The sequence below is a fragment of the Fukomys damarensis genome, unplaced genomic scaffold, assembly GCF_012274545.1.
Source record: "Fukomys damarensis isolate Sample0158 unplaced genomic scaffold, DMR_v1.0_HiC HiC_scaffold_19, whole genome shotgun sequence".
In the NCBI taxonomy this organism is placed as follows: Eukaryota; Metazoa; Chordata; class Mammalia; order Rodentia; family Bathyergidae; genus Fukomys; species Fukomys damarensis.
The window spans coordinates 24,868,355-24,890,280 of NW_022900931.1; the positions used below are offsets into that span (position 1 = coordinate 24,868,355).

The 21,926-nt window shown below is 39.5% G+C and overlaps 1 protein-coding gene across 4 annotated transcripts in view; it reads left to right on the plus strand.

The window, feature by feature from the left end:
- The window catches only part of LOC104850731 (alpha-1-inhibitor 3-like), a 50,336-nt gene that overhangs the window by 15,545 nt on the left and 12,865 nt on the right, over positions 1-21,926 (plus strand). For all 4 annotated transcript variants that reach the window (XM_010607798.3, XM_010607799.3, XM_010607797.3 and 1 more), the window contains exons 11-22: positions 3,433-3,594; positions 4,820-5,047; positions 5,257-5,320; positions 6,632-6,774; positions 7,569-7,718; positions 9,725-9,886; positions 10,383-10,464; positions 16,423-16,537; positions 17,081-17,309; positions 18,870-18,996; positions 19,228-19,343; positions 21,273-21,324. In XM_010607798.3, coding sequence (XP_010606100.1) covers positions 3,433-3,594; positions 4,820-5,047; positions 5,257-5,320; positions 6,632-6,774; positions 7,569-7,718; positions 9,725-9,886; positions 10,383-10,464; positions 16,423-16,537; positions 17,081-17,309; positions 18,870-18,996; positions 19,228-19,343; positions 21,273-21,324 — 1,630 coding nt within the window. The remainder of the gene's footprint in view (positions 1-3,432; positions 3,595-4,819; positions 5,048-5,256; positions 5,321-6,631; positions 6,775-7,568; positions 7,719-9,724; positions 9,887-10,382; positions 10,465-16,422; positions 16,538-17,080; positions 17,310-18,869; positions 18,997-19,227; positions 19,344-21,272; positions 21,325-21,926) is intronic.

Consider the following 21,926-nt stretch of genomic DNA (forward strand, 5'->3'; position numbering starts at 1 on the left):
TTTTTCTCTCCTGGATATGTTTGAATCTGTTTTATGGATTCCATTTCTTTCCTATGTTGGACGTTTATTTTTTCCATTTCTTTCTTATGCTGGGCCTTCATGGCTTCTATCATGGTCCTGAGCTGATCTACTTTTTTCAGTTTCTTTATTTTTTCCATTTCTTTCTTATGCTGGGCCTTCATGGCTTCTATCATGGTCCTGAGCTGATCTACTTTTTTGTCAGTTTCTTCTCTAGAGGCTCGAATCATGACCTCCATTTTGCTCACTATCTCTATGGTTATCTTGGAAATTATTTCCGTTTTGAATTTTTCTAGAGCCTGATTGATCTGTTTTGTTACTTCCTGTGCTTTGAGTTCAGGGTGTCCTGGTGGTTCACTATAGGCCTTTTCCTCCTCATTTGCCCTATTGTTTGCCATTGATAAACTGGAAGTCTGTCCTTGTATCTTGCTTAAGTGTTTTCTCATTTTTATTTTTGTTGTCGGACTGTCCTTGGTTTAATCTCTGGATTATCACCCAAATCTTCCTGATATAGTTGTGCCCTAGCTTCTGTGTCTCTAATGACCCACAAACATTCTCATCTTCATAACATCAGAGAAAACAGCTCATCAAATCAACCACAATGCTTTATCCCAACTGATACAATCAGCAGCACATTAAGATCAAGCACAACTTGGACACTGACCACCTGTGGTAGTCACTAGTCTATCACCCTTAAATCATTTGAATTAAATTGAAATCAAGAAGCAGTCCAGAACATGTCTACAGTGAACAAAATTTCAATATAATGTATTTACCATTTAATGGCTCAGACAGAGCAAGGATGCAAGACCCCTGATCTCAGTTAGCTGATGGCTGAACCCCATGATGCTGACTGACCTTGGGCTGCAAGGCCCAGATTGAGTTCTCCAACCTTCTGAATGGTTGAACTCCACAACATTCTATTAGAGGTTTCCCATGCCCTTTCTTTAAAGATGTTCAAAGTTGGGAACTCAGAAAAATACCCTTGATGACCACCTCTGCCTCTGTAGAGTGGGTCCAAAGACTGGCACAGTCAGGAAGTCTGAGAGTGCCGGGGGGGGGCTTATGGGGGTTCAGGGGCCTGGAAGGATGGTGGCTGGGTCGGGCGCAGGCCTGGATTGTTCTTGTTTGTGTAGGACCTTCAGGTGCATCATTAGATTATTTTGGTTCATTCTTTTTCTGAATATGAGTGTTCACAACTATAAACTTCCCTATTAGGACTATGTTTATTGTATCCCATAGATTCTGGTATGGTGTACTAGCATTTCAGGTTCTTTTAGGAGCTAATTTTTTCTTGGCTTTCTTTTGTGGCCCATTGTTTATTCAAGATGGTATCGTTTAATTTCCATATGTGCATGGTTTCTGTGGTTTCTTTTGCCATTGATTTGTTGTTTCAATGCACTATATTTTTACAATGTGCACAGCATAATTTCAGTTCTTTTGCCTGTATTTAAGCATGCTTGAACTAGTATATCATCTATTATGGGGAAAGTTCCATGTGTTTCTTAAGTGAATGTGTACTCTGTTGTTTTTGGGTGGACCCCTAAGTATATATCTGTGAAGTCCATTTTTTAAAAAAAGATTTGGTTCTCATATTTATTTGTTGATCTTTCATTCAGTTGATTTATCTATTTGTAATAGTGGGGTATCAAACATTTCCACTGTCATTGTTTTTTTTTTTGGTACTGGGGATCAAACTCAGGACCTTGTGCTTGCGAGGCAGGCACAGTGCCACTGAGCTAAATCCCTAGCTCTGTAATTGTATTCTTTATCTGATTTTTAATTTCCAATAGTATTTGTTTTGTGAAGTTGAGTTTGCCGGTATTTGGTGCATATATGTTTGTAGATGCTGTCATTTACTGTTGAATTGTTTCCTTCACTAACACGTAGTGACCTTTTTTGCTTCTTGTGATCAATTTTGGCTTGAAGACCACTTTGAAAATAATTAGCTACTTCTGGTTGCTTTTGGGTTCTTATTGCATGGAATATTGTTTCTTATCCTGTGATTTTTAGTCTCTGAACTTCTTTCTGTATTCAGTGAGTTTTTTGTATATAGCAGAGAGTTGGTTTTGTTTTTCAAATCATTGTGCCAATCTTTGTCCTTTGATTTGAGAATTGAGATTATTCACATTGTCATTTCTGACCACTATTTACTTATTTCTGTCATTTCATTATTTACCTGTTTCTCATTCTTTTTTCCCCACTGCTTAACTTCTCACCCCACCTGGTACATTCCTTATATTAGACTTTTTGGCATTGTTGGCTTCATTTTCTCTTTCTAGTATATCCTTGAGAACTTTGTGTAGTGCTGGTTTGGTGGTCATTGCTTACTCCTCTGAAACTCATACAGAACTAGTTATTGTAGCTATTCTCACCCGAGCACCATGAAGTTTTATAGGTACTACTGTCCTTATAATCACCCTTATAATCACTTACATCTTCATTACTATTTTGTCTTGAAAAATTTAAGATGCTCATTGTAATGGAAATACCTTATTTCTCCATCAATTGAAACATATTTTTGCAGGATACATCAGTCAGGGTTGGAAGTTGTTTTCCTTTAATGCTTAAAATACTTCTCTCTGTGTTCTACTGGCCTTTAGTTTGTGCTGTGTAGTCTGCTGTAATTCTAATGAGTTTACCTTTGTAAGTAATTTGTTGCTTTGCTCTAAGAGCTTTTAAGGTTTTTGTTCTTCTTTTAGAAGTCTGGAATTTTGACTATGATGTGTTAAGGAATTCTTCTCTGATCATGGCTATTTGGGGTTCTATATGAATCACTTATCTGTATGTCAATTTCTCCCATATAATTTAGAAAGATTTCTGCTATTATTTTTGTTAACAGGGTTGTGTGTGTGTGTGTGTGTGTGTGTGTGTGTGTGTGTGTGTGTGATTTGTGTGGTCTTCTGGTTTTTCACTAATTTCATTCAATCTTAGATTAGTCCTGTGTCATCTAGCAGCTGTTGGGTCCATTTTCCATGTTCTGTTGTTTTTTTTTAAAGGTATCTCTGAGTAATTGGCCTCTGCCAGCAGCCTGATCTCACAGTTCTGACATTCTGTTCTCATACTGATTACTTCTGCTGCCCATACTTTCAACAGAATTTTTAAACTCCCAAATTCCTGCTTGATGCCTTCTCATGGAGTCTAATTCTTTCTTAAGGTGGTCATTTATGTTTTGTACCATTTTGTTCAGGTCATCTAGCTTTTTATTAGTATCTTCTGTAAACTTACTTATTGTTTTGTTTATTCAGTCCATTATCAGTTTAAAAAGATCCCACCTGGGAAATAAAAGCAGACTTAGGTTAGTGATGGGAAGCTATTTGGCCTTTATGTAATGTCAGAAAAGTATTTTGCTCCTGTAGTCCTGGGTAGTAGTATCAAATCTAATTCACAGCTTCCTTCATTGTTCTATTACAGCTACTCCTTGAGAAGAAAGGAGTTCCTATCGTAAATGAACATGTCTCCCTACACGTGGATAAAATAAACTCTTATACCACCAATGCTACCACTGATGAGCATGGCCTGGTAGAGTTCTCCATTAACACCACTGACATTGAACATTCCTCCTTCACTTTCAATGTAAGTTTGGAAGTGAGAACACAAGGAGAAGTCTTGGTAACAGAATTGCACCTCAGTAGTTCTTACCTCAAGAAAAAAGAGATTTATATTCTAGTTTGCCTTAATTTGGAATGAATTATGAGACATTCTTGATAAATAATTAAAGAGGAGAAAGAATACAGAACTAACTGCCAAACCATAAAGATGTCCTTTTAAATATTATATTCTTGATTAATTATTATCTGATTTTGTTTTGGTTATATTCTATATTTCTCAAATCATTTGCAAATAAAAAAGAATAACTTTTTTTCAATCAGGGATATAAATGTTCTCTAATTGCCCCAAATATTATGTTTATTTCCCAGACAGAGACACTCATGGCATAATTGAATTGCTGTGCACTGTGCTAGTCCTTGTTATTAAAAATAATCATGACCCGTATTTTATGGATCTACATCATTGATGGTAGAAAAATCCATAGAATATTGTAACACCTCTTAACATTACTATGGATATATGAACAAAGTAGAGTGAAGGTTGAGAAGAAGGCCACACAGTCTTTTGATGCACAAAGAGGAAGGAGAGAGGGGATGCGGCTTAGAGGCAGAGCACTTGTCTAGAATGTGCAAGACCCTGAGCTCCATCCTCAATACTGTAAACAAACAAACAAGCGAACAAAACCCCACAACAATAAAACCTGAATTAGTAAGGAACTAGTATTATATGAGAGCAAAGTATAATTGTAGCACAGATAAATTTTGCAAGGCTGAAAGGTACAGAGCTTCAGAGACGTTGCAAGGCCAGTTCCTGGTGTCACAGTAATGGCAGCATTCACCTATGCATTGGTTCTGCTGCTTATTCATTTACACAATTTGAGGAAGCCCCACTATTTTGAGACATCTATTTGCTGAAGATCAACTTAGGTCTTTAGCACAGTTGTTCTCCTCAGTGACATTTCCCAGTGTCTCTGGATCTGTTCTGTTTAGATAATAATCTACACAGAAGATATTCTTCACTTTTCTTTACATGTAGGTGTAAATACTTCCCCCAAACTTCTGAAATTAAGGGGATGGAGCATAAATTCATTCATTTAGCAGCAAGGGATAATTTTCTTCAGTTTTTATTAAGAAGCCAAAAATTATCTAACAATTGTCTCACTCAGGTGAGGGAGTAAGCTTATGCAGTTAGAACAGGAGGTCCTTCCAGTAAGCAGTCCACAACACAGTATTTATTTTTGTTTTTTCAGGTCTACTACAAGGAGCAGGGTCTTTGTTTTAAGAACTATTGTATTAAAGAAGAACTCAGAGAACTAGTTTATGGTGTGGATTCTGTTTTCTCCTTCAGCAAGAGCTTTGTCTACCTTGAGCCTGTGGCTGGTGCCTTACCCTGTGGCCAAATCCATACAGTTCATGCACGTTACATTCTGAATGGACAGGTCTTGGGGGAGCTGAGGGAGATGATCTTCTATTACCTGGTGAGTTCTGCCTCCAAGCTGAGAAATGGAATCTGACCTCGAGGCACAAAAATATTGAAATCCTTCGATTTCCTAACCATGTCTCTCTTGACCATTTGACTTTTCACTGGGCTGGAGAATGTGGTCTGAGGCTCTGAGCCTCAACTCATTATGTGGGAGTCAGATCTCAGGAGTGGGCAGATATACTGAGACAATGCTTTTTAATTTAGATCACAACCAAGGGCAGCATCGTTCAAACTGGAACCCATGCTTTCCTCATGGAACCAGGAGAATGTGAGTGCTCTGAATCCACCAATATGTCTCTGGCCATTCCCCCTTCATACTCAGCAAGGTCTGCCCCACGACTGAGCAAAATAGAGATGTTGTGATGCTTCCTGTGTCCCCACGACACGGTGTTGACAGATGGAACTCAAAGTTGTGACTCTTCCTGGGTGTCCTCACTCACATCATCAACTCAGTTTGAGAGCTGTGAAGTCTCAGACTGGCAAGGTGAACATTACCCAACATCAGTAAATATGCATATACTTGTACATGTGAGTAATCCATGTAGTCAGACCAGGAACTTCACCAAAAAAGGCAAAATGTATGCTATTTTTTAATCCAATAAGATCTAAATGTTGTCTGCCTTGGACTTTTTTTTTTTTTTTTTTTTTTTAACCGGGATCAAACTCAGGATCTTGAGCTTGTGAGGCAGGTGGCAGCACCACTGAGCTAAATCCCCACCCCTTGTGCCTTGGCCTCTTGGTCACTCTAGTGATATTAATGTTTGAATGATTAAAAGAATGAGTGGAGGGCTGAGGGTGAAGTGCAGTGTTTGCCTAGCTTGTACAAGACCCTCATCCCCAGCACTGAAAGAAGAAGGAAGGAAATAAAGAGAAATCACAGAGCCCTTTGGAGGCTTACTGATGTCTTCGATTTGAGTAATGCTAAAGGAGATTTCTATAGCTGCATAATTTTCCCTTATATAATGTGAATGCTGGGAACATTTGGTTCAAACAAGATGTTTTAAAGAAAAGGTCTGTGTTTCTAAGTGTCGACTTCCCTGCGGTAACCTGTACTCCACAGCAACCCATCACCGGGGACCTTCAGGGCTTGGCTGTCATCTCCATGCCATTCCCCCTCCCTAAGTCACAAATGTAAAGTCATTTGAGGTGGTGGCATTGCTCGATACCATCTTATTGTGTTTTGTTTTTGTTTTTCGGTACTGGGCTCGAATTTACGACCTTGCACTTGCTTTGCAAGCACACCGCCACTGAGCTAAATCCCCGCCCGATTCCACCTTATTGTGCTGAGAGCTAATGATGCGATTTAGCCTAGCCAAGGTATAAAAAACAAAAGAGATTACCATGTTTTCCCCCTATTCAGAGGGGAAAAGTAACGTGGACATGTTTTTGCACAGCCAGGCTCTTTCGGAGGAAGATAACCTGCCCTGTTTTTTCACACCCTGACTAGCCATTAGCATTCAGACCATAAAGCCCTGTACACGCGTAGGAATGTTGTCAGCGTGAGGCTGTCGTGCAGCCCTTCGGGTTTCCTTCCACTGCATGGGCCATGACTCTCTATCCCTTCCCTTCTGTGCCGCAGCTCAAGGCCACTTTAATCTGTCGGTCCCTATGGTGCCGCACATGGCTCCCGTCGCCAAAATGCTCCTCTACGCCATTTTACCCAACCGGGAAGTGATCGCGGATTCTGCACAATTTAAGATCGCAAATTGTCTTTACAGCAAGGTTGGTGATTTATTTTCTAAAATGACAAAAATGAAAAGAACATAAACAGAAGTTTAAGAAGGACATAAATTACTTTATAGATAAAGGATTGAGGTCATACATAGTAATTTAGTCACTTATTCAAAGCCATACACATTTTATGGCAGGACCAAAACTAAGATCCAGGTTTCCCAACTCTTCGTCCAGCACACTTTTATCCCATCCTATCTTCGTTATTTCTGTATGTGTATGATAATATTTAAGTTAGAAAATATCCGCTCGTCAAGTTCTTAAGTGGACAATATAGCAATGTTAAATACGTGCCTAAGGCAGATCTGTGGGATTCAATTCATCTTGTGTAATTGCAACTTTGTATCCTGCAGCTAATGTCTTCCTTTCTCCCCTTCCGTGAACTCAAACAACCACAGTGTTACTCTCTTCCCATTGGCCCACTTGAATCCCACTCACCTGAAATGAAATGGGGAATTGGGTCAAAGATGAGAGAGCGGGAGAGAGAGAGAGGGAGGGAGGGGGAGGAGAGGGGGAGGGGGCCACAAATATCCACAGTTGGAATCAGTGACATTTTCCCCGGAAAAATACAACATATATATAAACGGTCCTTAAAAGCAATGAACAAGAATATCCATCACTCCCAGTGGTCATTTGTTGCTTCAGAATATGACCCTCCCAAGTATTGCTCAAGTAAACCTGGGTGAAGGAAAGGCAGCAAAGACCCTCAGGAGAACTCTCCGCGGTGGGCTGTAGGCCTGCGATGCCAAGTAGCTCACAAAGCTTCTGACTGCACTTTCTCACAGGTGGGTTTGAGCTTCAGCCCCGCGCAAAGTCTCCCAGCGTCACAAGCCCACCTGCACATCACAGCTGCGCCTCAGTCGCTCTGCGCCCTGCGGGCGGTCGACCAGAGCGTGCTGCTCCAGAAGCCCGAGGCCGAGCTCTCTGAGTCCTCTGTGAGTCCCACCCTCCACCCTGCCCTGGGGATCCACCTGTTCGGAAAAGGGAGCGATGAATCACAATGCTTCATATGACTTTGGAGATTAATAATTGTCAACTTTCTTTCACATATATTATCATTTTTAATGGTCATGGCATGACAGAGATATATCTTCATTATCAGATATAAAAGTGTAGTTTGGAAGAATTTATCAATGCATTGTGCTAAGGGTGAAACAAAACAAGCAGCACATTTCAGAGCTTGCATCTGATTTCAAATATTGTCCATTTGTCTATAATGTATTATACCACCATTTACCCCTATTTTCCTTTGTTTTTCTATTTTCTGGAAGATTTCCTCAACATTTACAATTTAATATTCCTAGAGATTTTGTTTAAAATTAGCATACTCTCATTCCTAATTTTGGAAGCTATTGTTTCCCAATTATTTTATTTTTATGTCTTGTTGTAGTTTCATGGTTGTGATCTTTCCTATGCATAGGACAGTTTTATAGGGTATTATGTTGTGATTTTCTTTTTTCTTTTCGGTACCAGGGATCAAACCTGGGCCCTTGCGCTTGTGAGGCAGGCACCAGAATGCTTTCTTCTTTTGGAGTTTTCTTTTGTTTCTGATTTGCAGGTCTTTCCTAATTTTCCTCTGTTTTCTTGTTTGGTCTCTGTCATTCATGTTGGAAACTGACTGATGATCCTTAGCTATTTATTTGTAGTTTAGAGTGAAGCAGGAAAAGTTGATCAAAGTTGGGCTTGGGAGCAATACTTGTCACATGATGGGGCATACTGTTGATTTGTAAGATGGCCAGCAAGAACTTTGAAAAGGAGCAGGCACAATGTTGAAGGTGTGAGATGTGTTTTCCCCTGAGCCCGTCCATTCCATCCAAGGACAAGCTTCTTTCTGAGACAGAGCTGAGATGTGCCCATTCCCGAGACCCTACCTGCTAGCCCTCTCCAGGGAAGCACACCCATCTCTTTTTCCTTTGGCTTCCTTCATGCCATGTTCACCCATCTTTTTTCTTCTAAGGGACCCCATGCTTCCAAATCCTAAAGCTTTCAGAGGCTTTTTGGCAAATGTACCTACTACACTTCAGCACTGTCTCGTGTAGCTGTGTCACTCTTCCATTTGGGCCAAATCATTTGCAAGCCTTCTGTCTGCTTTCCGATTTTATGAATTGTATTTGGAGAATTAAACATACCGTAATTTTATCACAGCTGGAGATTTTTTTCTTGTTTGGGAGGGTGGATATTTAAAGAAAGGCAGCAGAGAATTCTTTATTCAGACCTCTCCCAGTTACTTATGTTTTGCCTAATCCAGCTGTCATGGGTTTTAAAAAAATATTTCAGTAGTCAACTAAAAGTGTGAACTTGATATTGTATGTTTATTGGTTGGCTGATATATTTTGTAAAATATTTTCTAACATGGATGTCATATATTTTACCTTGACAGTATTATAAATATTATCTTTCTCAAATGAAAGGTACAGAATTTTAAATTTCTCTTGATGTTGCTGTGATTCTTGGATGCTTGGAAAATTTTTAGTCTTTGCTTGAATTTGATAATCACCTTTAGGCTAAAACACCCTTCAAAACAAAGTATCTAGAAAATCTCTAATAGATCACAAATATACTTAAGAAATGATTTATAGGGCAGTGCATTTAGCTCAATGGTTCTGCTGCCTGCCCTGCAAGCGTGAGGACCTGAGTTTGATCCCTGATACCTGCCCCCCAAAATTTATAGCAATCATATATATATATATATATATATATGTATATTTTTTCTTTTGTTAGGGGAGTCATCCAAAAGCGCAAGTGTGCATTTAGCTCAATGGTTCTGCTGCCTGCCCTGCAAGCGTGAGGACCTGAGTTTGATCCCTGATACCTGCCCCCCAAAATTTATAGCAATCATATATATATATATATATATATGTATACTTTTTCTTTTGTTAGGGGAGTCATCCAGGAAAGAGCAAGAAAGACATTTCATCATTTGTTTTCTTGTCTTTTATAGATATATGACCTGCTAAGTATGATGGATTTTGATTACATCACAACATTAAATCATTTGACAAATGATCCAGAAAACTGTCAGAATAATGAGCATAGAGACTTTGATAGAATCTCATATTCTCTATCACGCAGAAATGACAAGGACGCTTTCAGATACATGGAGGTAAAGCCCATATTGCTAATTAGTACTCTGCCCTTGGGGTTGTTTAAGATTAATACAACAGGATATTGGTAATGAACCTCAGAGTCAAGCTGCTGGCGGAGCTGAGTGGCAGAACCTTGGGTCTGATCTCCAGGACCACCTGGAAGAAAATTCTTAGAAATTGCCCAATTTAAACTATCTATTTTTTTCCCGCTAAGGAAACAGAGACATAGAGAGGGTCAGGGACTCGCTCATGTAATAAAGCTCTTTGTCGCAGAGCGTAGGGCAGGACAAATGTCTGACCATGAGTCCCATGTCCCTGTCTGCGTGTTCTCTGGTTCTATAATGCTGAACTTTATATTACAGTGCCCAGCTTTGCTGTGCTAGTGCATGAGGAACACAATGTGAAGAGACACTCTTTGTGGTTATGCAAAATTATGTCACGGCTGGATAGTATAATATTTTTACATAATTTAAAAATATTCACATATCCTTGGATAATTGTTGTTTTTTTCAGAGCATGGGCTTAATCGCATTCACTAACTTGAAGATCAGAGATCCTAAATTGTGTCCTGACCATACATCATTACCAAGAGCAGGTAAAATAACAAATAAACTTGTTTTGGAAGAATGGAAATTGATTTAGCAAAGATGACGACAATGGTAGAGCCGATAATGTTGTTCATATCAGTGGGAAAGAAGCCAAGATTACATGAGCAAACTGACTAGTTGATCACCCAAAGTTATCTGGACAAGTCAAGGACAAGACTGGGGCCATTTCTTTTGATAGGTTAGACACTTTTGATAGGATTGCCACCCAACAAACAAAAACAAAAACAAGGCAATAAGGGAACAGATAATAATTACTAAAACAGATATATAGAGCATACAAGAAAAGCAAATAATTCTGTGAAGCATCAAAAACATTCTCAGGTGTAGCATATGGAACAAAGAGAGCTTTTGCAAGTATATGGGACGTAGAAAGTGGTGAATAAAATCATTTGAAGCAAAGAAAAGATATCAAAAGAAATGTCAAATTGCCCTACAAAGTAAATATAGTCACTCTATTTCCTAATTCTTTTTTGTTTGTTTGTTTGTTTGTTTTTGGTACCTGGGATCAAACTTGGGTCCTTGCACTTGCGAGGCAGGTGGTGGAACCACTGAGCTCAACCCACAGCCCCTCTGTTTCCTAATTCTGTCTGCAGTGTTTTGAAACTTTCAGTCTTAAATCTATAGCCAAATGTTTCCTCTCAGATTCTACTCATTCTTTCCAACATTCCCTAGAATATCACCTCTCAGTTGATTATCTTCATTAACATAGTGAAAAATAAAGGAAAGATTTATTAGGATCCAAACCTCCTGATGTGTGGCATGAAAGATGTCAGTTCTCTTCAAGAATCAATTTTATTGGTAAAGTGAGACACTCAAAAGAATTGATTATTAAATTTCCTTCTTATATAATAATGTGATGCAAGGTACTCACGTGTGATGTGATTGTAAGATATTTCCTGGATATGGGTGTGAGGGTGATCTGGCTGTGACGTCTGCCACCCCAGTGATAGCCAGGGTTGATTTGGCTGATCTGGCTGGCTAGGCTGTGTCCCCTTCCTCCCTCACCTCTCCATGTGCATCACTCCAGAAGCTGCCCACTCTGTCAAAGAGGATGGCCACCCCCAATAAAGGAGGATCGATTCCCTAGTCAAAGGTATGTGAGTAGCTGCACTCTGCTAGAATCTCCAAACAAGCTCTCAAGATATTTCCCAGATAATGATTCCTGAAAGAATTGTTTCCTAAAGTCTTTGACATCTGAGCAACATTGCAGGTCTAGTCTATGAACTCATTGCACATCCACTTTAGTTTCAAAACAGTACTTCCAACTATAATTTTATAAAATTCATTATTAACAGAAGATGCTGCAGGTTTTGGACATATGATTCTTAAAATCATTGATCACAAGGACAGACACAGAGTTACGTTCCAGGATAAAAAATAAAGGAAAAAATAATAGGACTGAAATTCAGAGTGAATGATATTCAATACAGGAAACTCAATATTCAATTTATCAGAATTTGTTTGATATATACATTTTATTGCTGCTTAACAAAAGTAAGTTTAAGGGACTCTCATTCCTTCAACATACTTTTTTGATCCCTTTGTCAAAGGTCAGGTAGCTAGCTGGATGTGCCAGGCAATGTTTCTGCATTCCCTATTCTGTTCTATTGATCCACATGTCTGTTTCTTTCCCCCCAGTATCATGCTGTTTTTATCATTGTAGCTTTGTAGTATAACTTGAAGTCTGGTATTGTGATTCCTCCTGTCTTGTTCTTGTTGCCCAATATTGCGTTTGTTCTTTCTGGGTCTCTTCTGGTTCTATACTAATTTTAGGATTGTTTTATCTAGTTATGTGAGCAATTGTATTGTTATTTTAAATGGGATTGTGTTAAATTTGTATATTACTTTTGGAGATATGGCCATTTTGACTGTATTGATTCTGCCTATCTAGGAACAGGGGATAGCGTCCCATTTTCTGATGTTCTCATTGATCTCCTTTGCCAGAGTACTGTAGTTTTAATTATAGAGGTCTTTACATCCTTGGTTAGGTTAATTCTGAACTATTTAATTTTTCTTGATGCTATTATGAATGGTAATGATATCCTAATTTCTAAGTGAGTTCATTACTAGTGTACAGGGGCACTGTTAATTTTTTTGTGTTGACATTGTATCCTACTGTACTACTGAATTTGGTTATTAATTATAGGAGTAGTTTTATGGAGTTTTTGGGTCTTATATGTAGAGGATCATGTGATTTGCAAATAATGATAAAATGACTTTTTTCTTATACTTATCCCTTTTCTTTATCTTGCCTGATTGCTCTAGTTAATGTTTTTAGAACTATATTGTATAAGTGTGGTTATAGTAGGCATCCTTGTTTTGTTCCTGATTTCAAGGGGAAAGCTTTCAACTTTTCTCCATTTAATACGATGTTGGCCATTGGCTTGTTGTAAATGGCTTCTATCAGGTTGAGATGAAAGCTATTTCTATGCCTATTTCTTCAGGATTTTTATCATGAATGGTATTTGATATTTCAAAGGCTTTTCTGCATCTATTGAGAAGATCAGGTGATTTCTGTCCTTGTTTTTGTTCATGTAATGAATTACATTTATCACTTTGCATGTGTTCAACCATCCCTGCATCCCTGGGATGAATCTTACTTGGTCATGGTGTATGATGTTTTTGATGATTTGTTGTGTTCTGTTTTCCAGTGTTTTGTTGAGATTTTTGCATATATGTTCATTAAAGAAATTGGCTTATAGTTCTCATTCTTGGTTGAATCCTTTTCTGGTTTTCAAATCAGGGTAATGCTAGCTTTTAGGAATAACTTTGGGAGTACTTCTTCCCTTTCAATTTTTTTAAAGTGTTTGCGGAATATTGGCATTAGATCTTCCCTAATATTCTTGTAGAGTTCAACAGTGAATCCATTGGGTACTGGACTTTTCTTAGTTAGTAGTTTTTGTTTTGTTTTGTTTTTTTTTTGGTACTGGGGATTCAACTCAGGACCTTGCACTTGTGAGGAGGGCGGCGGAACCACTGAGCTAAATTCCTGGCCCTTACTAGTTTTTTAAAAAATCACTTCTTCAATCATTGCTTATAATTGGATTATTCAAGATTTTTGTAAATTCTTGGTTCAGTTTTGGTAATTTATATGTATTTATGAATCGATCAGTTTCTTCAGAATTCTATATATTGGAGAACAGGGTCTCAAAATAGTTACTAATAATCTTCTGGATTTCAGCAGAGTGAATTTTGAACTTGCTGTTTAAATTTATCCCTGTATCAACCCAGATCCTTTCTTTCCTTTTCTTTGTAAGTTTGGCCAGTGGTTTGTCTGTTTAGTTTATTCTTTCTGTGAATCAGCCCTTCAATTAATTCTTTATATTTATTTTTTAATCTCGGTTGCATTAATTTCTGCTCTGATCTTTATAACTTTCTTCACTGCATTAGCTTTGAATTTGGATTGTTCTTATTTATGTAGGACCGTGAATTGTATCATTAGATTATTTATTTTGACTTTCTTTGCTCTTCTGAATATGAATGTTCATTGTTATAAACTTCCCTAAGCAGATGGCTTTCATTGTACCCCATAGGTTTTGGTATATCATAGTAGCATTATCATTTTATTCTGGGAATTGTCTAATTTTGTGACACACTGATTATCCAAGAGGGTATTGTTTGATTTCCATTTGTTTGCTTAATTTCTGTATTTGCTTTTGCCATTGACTTCTAGTCTTTTTGCACTGTCACCTGATAATTTACATGGGATAGTTATAGATTATTTTGCATTTACTTAAGCATGCTTTATGAGCTAGCATGTGGTCTATTTTGTAGAAAGTTCCATATGCTGCTGAGAAGAATGTGTATTCTGTTGTTTTTTTGGGTGGAATAATCTGTAGATATCTGTTAAGTTCATTTGTTTAAAGAGTTGGGTCTGTGCTCACTTCAGCAGCACATATACTAAAGAGTTGGGTCAGCTCTCATATTTCTTGATTTTTTTTTTTTTTTTTTTTTTTTTTTTTTTTTTTTTTTTTTTTTTTTTGGTACTGGAAATCGAACTCTAGACCTTGTGCTTGTAGGCCAGGTGGCAGCACCACTGAGCTAAATCCCCGGCCCTTGATTTTTTTATTCAGTTATCAATTTGTGACAATGGGATATTGAGGTCCCTCCCTTAACAGTGTTGATAATCATGTCCAGTAATATTTGAGTGCACTAGTATTTGGTGAGTTTTGTTTATAATTGTTATCTGTTCCTGAATTGTTCCCTCAACCTGTATGTAGTAACCTTCTTTGCCTCCTCTGGTCAGCTTGTTTGAAATTGGGATAGCTGCTCCTGCTTTTTTCCGTTTCCATGGCATGGAATATTTTTAAGATTTCCTAGAAGAGGCAGCAGCCTTAGGCACTACACTCCCTCTAACTAATGAATACATGGCATTGCTTAGATGTTGAAGCTACTGAGTGGAGAATTGAGATGCTAGAAAACATTGAGCGTGGAAGTCAAATGGAAAGTAAGAGAAGCAAGTTAAAAGCTCGGTGCCCATCATAGGAAAGGAACTGGAGAAACAAAGCTGTATAAATGCAGAAACTTCCAAATGAATAACAGGGGGAGACAGTCTCTGGGAGGAGCTTCTTGATTGCATCTGCTCACCACAAATTATTTCTGAAAATAAGTTAGTCCATGAAGGCAGCACCTCAACTCTGAATCTGTGTATGAAAATGTTTTAAGAAAATGCAGGTCGCAGAACTCCTGTTGATGGTCCTGATTTTCATTGCCTGCCAGTAGAAACCCAAGACAGTATTATGATTCTTGCTTATACTCTTTGCTTCTCCAAAGATATGTACTTATTAGGGATTTTGTGCATAGGTGTGTGGCTTTTTGGTTCAGTTTGTATTTTTCCCTTATACTAACTGTACAGAGAAGTTAAAAGACCAAGTTTGATACAATATGTCTATAGAAGATAAATATAAGAAGACCCTCTCAATTTATAATGTTGACATTGCCTGGCTCTGGTCATTAGAAACACAAACTATTTACACTACAGACACATGGTTCCTTTTGAAAGGCAGTGTTATGTTTATCCTTCCCTCTGAGATGAAAGCCCTACTTTCATTTTGTTTTTTAAAAAAATCTTTATTAAGTTTATTGGTACATTTTAGGTATACAATACAGTTACATTCATCATTGAGATCTTATATCTTCACATAACTCATCTTGGTTCTTATTTTTCCCCATTCTTCTGCCCTCTCTTCAGCCCCTCTACCCTTCCATTTACAAAGACATTGTTTTCATGTTTTTCCTTTTTACATATCTTTTCTTCTCTCTTTTTACCTTTCCCTTACCCGTCCCACTTCCTCTACTCTTTTAGACCTTTTCTTCCTATGACACAATATCAGCTATACATTTTGATCCCTATTTACACTTTCAGTTTTTCACACCAGAGAAGCTATTTGGTATTTACACATATGTGACTTATTAATTTCACTTAAGAGTATGGTCTCAGTGTGCATCCACTTAGCTGTAAATATCTCTAGCTTCTCATTCTTTATGGCTGAGTAGTACTCCATTTTATTAAAAAAAAATCACATCTTCTTTATCCAGTCTCCAGTTGATGGGCAACTGGGCTGTATCCAAGTTGTAGCTATTGTAAACTGTGCTGCTGTAAACATGAGTGAGCATATATTGCTGCGTTATGATTCTTCTAATTCCTTTGGAAAGATACGCAAGCCCTGCTTTCATTTTGGAAGTGCTCCTGTCTTCCCCACCCAAGTAAATAGACTTTATTTTTCCTTCCAGCTCCACCTACACCAGGATCTGCTTTCTCAAGGATTTCAGTTTCTACTTTTGACAGAGATTTTACCCCCAAAATGGATAGCTGAACACATAGTTTCCTGTGCAGTTTTCTTAATACTGTAACGTCAGCAAGTGAAGAAGACGTGTATATACCATATGGTAATGCAAATAGTCTCAGAGAAATATTTTCTTTTCTTTCATTGTAAAATTCACAGTGCCATTTATGTTACCCCAGCTTGAGACTTCTGTGGAACTGTATAAAAAGCCACTCACTGAGACTGTGCGAAAGTACTTTCCAGAGACGTGGATCTGGGACCTGGTACTGGTGAAGTAAGTAATCTCCATTTGCATGATCTGCTTTGGGTACAAAAGCATTATTTCATTATGTGCACCCATTTTTCCTGTGAATTTATCTAGTGAAAGGAAAGAAAGGGTAGTTTAAAAGACCCTGGCCTAATTAAGTTAAGCCGCCAACTATAAATATTTGTATTCTTGTCAATCCCAGAAAGTGAATGTGATAATTATAATTATATTGGAGGCAGTCTCACATAGTGCCAACCATTTGGACTGTAATTTATAAGATTGTGCGATAGTATTTGAGAGAGAGGAGTTCAGTGACAATTTCCGATCCCTATTCAGATTTCTAGCGGTGGCACAGGATTTGAGGTGGTGTGAGAAGTGTGACCACAATAGCCGGACCACTAGAACTATCAAGAGGCCTTGTTTTTCTATCTTGACCCCTGATTGCATAGCTCGTTTCTATAACTCTGGAGGGGGCTCAGAAGCCTGGCACTGGGTCATGCTTATCAGTGAACCGTCTCGCTGTAACCAGCTCACCAGACTGCTTTCTGCCCCTCGCATCGTCCCTCCCAGCTCTTCGGGCGTGGCCGAAGTCGGAGTCACGGTCCCAGACACCATCACCGAGTGGAAGGCCGGGGCCCTCTGCCTGTCCCCGGACGTGGGACTCGGCCTTTCCCGCACCGCCTCCCTCCGCGCCTTCCAGCCCTTCTTCGTGGAGCTCACGATGCCTTACTCCGTGGTCCGTGGGGAGGCCTTCACGCTCAGGGCTACCATGCTGAGCTACCTGCCCGACTGCATCGGGGTAAGGGGACCACGCCCAAGAAGCGTGGCCGGAAGGGGAGAAGGCCAGTTGTTCCTGGTGGATCAAAACAATTTAAATTTTAAAAGTAAAGGGGAAGGAAAAGCAGCATTTAGCTCACTAACACGTTCTCCAGATCCACGCGCGATTCCTTCTGCAGCTGCACTTGTTCGGTAACGTGCCACTGTGTGATGGAGGTGTGTTCTGAGGACTGTGTTGTTAGATTTCTGTCATCATTGCAACCCCACGGTGTCCTTTAACCTCGATGGCAAGGTCAGCTACCCTGTGCGGCCTTCCGATGCAGCAGGCACAAGATGTATGAGCTTATGGCTGGAGAAACACAACATCCTGCTTTACAGAGGACTTAAAAAAATAGAAAGAGGAGTACAGTTTAACTTAAAGATAAAAATGTATTGGAAGTTCCTACACCGTAATACTGCGTAGTCATTTGTTGTCCTTACCAAGAATTGTGCACGTATGCACCTATGTTATTCTTGTACACTGTATCAAAACCCGCCCCGCAGAAGGTTTATCTCCACCAGCATCAGCACAAACACACGTGCAATGTGTTCTTATCACTTTGTAATGGTCACAGTATCGCCAAGCGGTAAGAAAGCTGCGGGCTGGTGATGTCTCACGGAATCGCCATCGTGGGTGCAGTCTCTCTGAACTAAACGTTAACATAAAGGCCTGTGTTCTACCACCCACTCCGATAATAACCAAGGCCTAAGTTGGAAGGGACGTAATGAGCTTTTTTTTTCTCTCCCCAAATACATAAAAGCACTAGTTGTAAAACTGAAGCTTACGGGCTCCAGATCTCAACTTTGTAAAAGTTTACAAAAGACCCCCTAAAAAGCCAATTTATTATAAACTAGGCTGTATGACTAAACGTGACACAAGCCACTGCCATTCAGTTCCATTGTGTGGATTTTCTGTAAAGTCACTGACCTGTATATGACAGAATTCTTTTTCCTGGGCATCTAAAGTGTCCAGCAATGAAAAACTTCTTGAGGACAGGAGCCACTTAGAGCCTAGAAGTGCCTCATGCGCCTAAAGCTTGACTATGTTTTCAACCCAGTAGACGGAGGAGTGCATAGATAAAAAAAGAGAAGGAAGTAACTTCAGCCACACTGTAACCGAACAGAAACCTGGGAGAATTCTTAGGGACCTAAGCCCGTAGGTCAATGTCCTGGGGACAGCATGCTTTGTTGTCTTTCCTTGTCCCCTATTACTGACACCAAAATAAAACACATAAATACAAACAGATACGTATTTATCACTATATAGGTTTGCGCACACACACACACACACACACACACACACACATATATATATTTATTTATTTATGTATATAATTGGTATCCTGCAGGAAGTTTGTACAGCTTGTTATAAAAACATGGTCAGCTTATGTAGCGTCTTCAACTCTGTGCTTTCTACAAGTTCTCCTTCCAGTCCCCTTTTAACACCCAATTCCTCCCAGGCTCTTGCCCTTGGCTCCCCACTTGTGTCCTCGAGTTGCCCTTCCAAAGTCATGTTGATTTCTCTGCCCCGTGTGGGCAACAGGTGAGTGTGCAGCTGGAGGCCTCTCCTGACTTCACAGCTGTCCCCGTAGCAGGAGACCAAGATTCTTACTGCGTGTGCGCGAATGGGAGGCAGACCGTGTCCTGGCTGGTGACCCCCAAATCGCTGGGTGAGTGGGAGGGCCCCGAAGCCACTCTCGTGGTCCCTGAATGAGCTACTCCACCTTGGGCCCCAGGAGAGAATGCCAGTCCATGCCGCTTCTGACCCTGCACTTGCCAGATTCTTACATGAGCCCTGAACGGCCCACAGAACTCAGGATTCTTTGTGGGTCCCGGGAGTTAATTAGAGGACATCCAGCCCCTGCACATCCCAGCTCAAATCTGTGAGCTGTTTGTTTCAGGGACTATGAATTTCTCTGTGAGTGCGGAAATGCGACAGTCCCCAGGTCTCTGTGAGGCAGCTAAGGTCCCTGAAGCCGGGAAGAAAGACACCGTTGTCAAAGGCCTGTTAGTTGAGGTGAGTGAGTCTGACTTGTCCGATCGTGAGACTGAGTCCAGGCTGTCTAATATCTTTGATTTAAAAAGAATTTAAAGAGCACAATAAAAGATGGATAATAAGAAACAGGGAGCTAGGTTTTTTTGGTGCATTTTAGGTACATAGTACAGTTACATTCATCACTGGGAACTTGTACCTTTATATGATGTATCTTGGGTCTTATTTTTTCCCATTCCCCTGCCCTCTCTTCACCCCCTCCACCCTCCCTATTTACAAAGACTTTGTTTCCATTTTTCCCTTTTCTCATATTTTCTCTTCTCTTCTCTCCTCTACTCCTCCTACTTTCCCTTCCCCTTTAGACCCTTCCTATTTCACATTATCTATTATACATTTTGATAGTTATTTGCACTTTTAGTTTCTCACACCAGAGAAACTATTTGGTATTTACACATGTGTGTCCTATGTATTTCACTTAAGAGGATGGCCTTAATGTACATCCACTTAGCTATAAATAATCTCTAGTTTCTCATTCTTTTTTTATTTGTTTGTTTGTTTTTGTTTTTTTTGAGACAGGGTCTCTATACAGTTGAGACTGACCTGGAACTCACTATGCAGCCCAGGCTGGTCTTGAACTCACAGTAATCCTCCTGTCTCAGCCTCCCAAGTGCTGGGATTACAGGCATGTGCCACTATACCCGGCTAGTTTCTCGTACTTTATGGCTGAGTAGTACTCCGTTTTATAAAAACTCACATCTTCTTCATCCAGTCTCCAGCTCATGGGCAATTGGGCTGCTTCCAAGCTTTAGGTATTATGAACTGTGCCACTATAAACATGAGTGTGCGTATATCGCTATGGTATGAGTCTTTTGATTCTTTTGGAAAGATACCCAGCAGAGGGATGGCTGGGTTAAATGGGACCTCTAATCCTAGTTTTTTGAGGTTTCTCCATACTGATTTTCACAGTGGTTGCACCAATCTGCACAGAGATCTAGGTCTTTTGCAAATGGGAAGGGACCAAGAGTTGGGAGAGAGGAGGGTGGAAGAGGAGGGAAAAAGGAAGTACAGAGAATTATAGTGCGTTATGTACAGGTACTGACTCCCTATGATGAATACAATCGTTTGCACTGCAAATAGGTTCTAGTAAAAAATGAAACAAAAATATGGCCCCACACAGCTGCCAACACAGTATCTATACCACTGAGTACCAGATATCTCAGAAACTTTGACCTCAAATGACTGTGCCACTTGCTCACCTGCCTGCTTAAACATGTCTCCCAGGTGTGTTACTCAGAGCATGATCATAATCAGGTCACTTATAATACCTGAGTTATAAGAATAATACCTGAGCTCAGGGCATCTCATAGCATATGGGAATTCATACCTTAGTACTAGGAGAGTGAAGGTGTTTTGTTTTTTCCTACTTGCTTTTCAGCTGTTTTCTTATTAGCTAACAGTTGGACTGGGCATATTCTGGAACAGTTTCTTTGGAACTGGGGATTGAACTCAGGGCCTTCCTCCTGGGCTTTGTCTCAGCCCTCTTTTTCTTGTTTATTTTCAGACTGGGTCTTACTAAATCATCAAATTGACCTGGTCGAGTGGTACCTGTAATCCTCCTGCCTCTGGCTCCCACAGTGCTGGGATTATAGGCATGTACGACCTTGCCTGGCCTTGTACCAATATCTTTTCTTTGGAACAAATCTTTCTCTGTTCCTGTCATAGTTTTCTATCTTTCTTCTTAAATATCCTTTCAATACCTTCTTTTTTCCACCTGGGGTGGCCCAGATTTCTCAAACATTATGCCCATTCTAAATGTAAAGAAATTAGAAATCATCTAACACAAGGTACAAATAAAGAGGGTATGAAACCCTCTCAAAACTTGCATTATTATTATTTTTGTGCCCTGATGCTCCACATCTTCTCATCTCTGAATTTTCCCTTTTCCCTTCCAAGCCTGAAGGAATCAAGAAAGAATATACCTTCAACTCACTTCTGTGTGCCTCAGGTAAGAGTCATTCAAAAGGCCAACACACAGATAATAGCACTTTAAATTACAATAACTTTTCTCACGTAAATCACCTCAGTGATATTTTGCAATATTCTAATCAGGAAATCCAGACACTGTACCTTATGTCCATGAAATAAAAAAAGAATTTGGGTCTTATAGAGTGTCAAGATTATCAGTTATCCCAGCAGAGCTATCGGAGCCACAAATGGGACATGGGACGTCTCAGCCCCTCAGAGGAGCTCTTTTATTTAGAATACAGGAACCTTTTCATGGAGCACACATGAAAGCTGAGAAAGTGAGTAGCTTAGGAAAAGCTAGGTAGAGTTCAGAATCAAAATGTACCTGAAGTAATGGGAACAATCTGTGAATATTTAGTAAAGGAATATGTGCTTCTAGTCTTACAGCTTATGTAAATATTACCTTTTTATGGCCAGGAAAATTTCCTATATATACTATAACAAATCATGGAAACATATATTTACCATAGTATTTTTCTGCCATTGTGACATTAATTGCTTTTTAACCACTGTATACATGCTCCTCGATGACCATTTGTGAAGGGGCTATAGGCATTTATCGTACAAGATAAATCTGGTTGG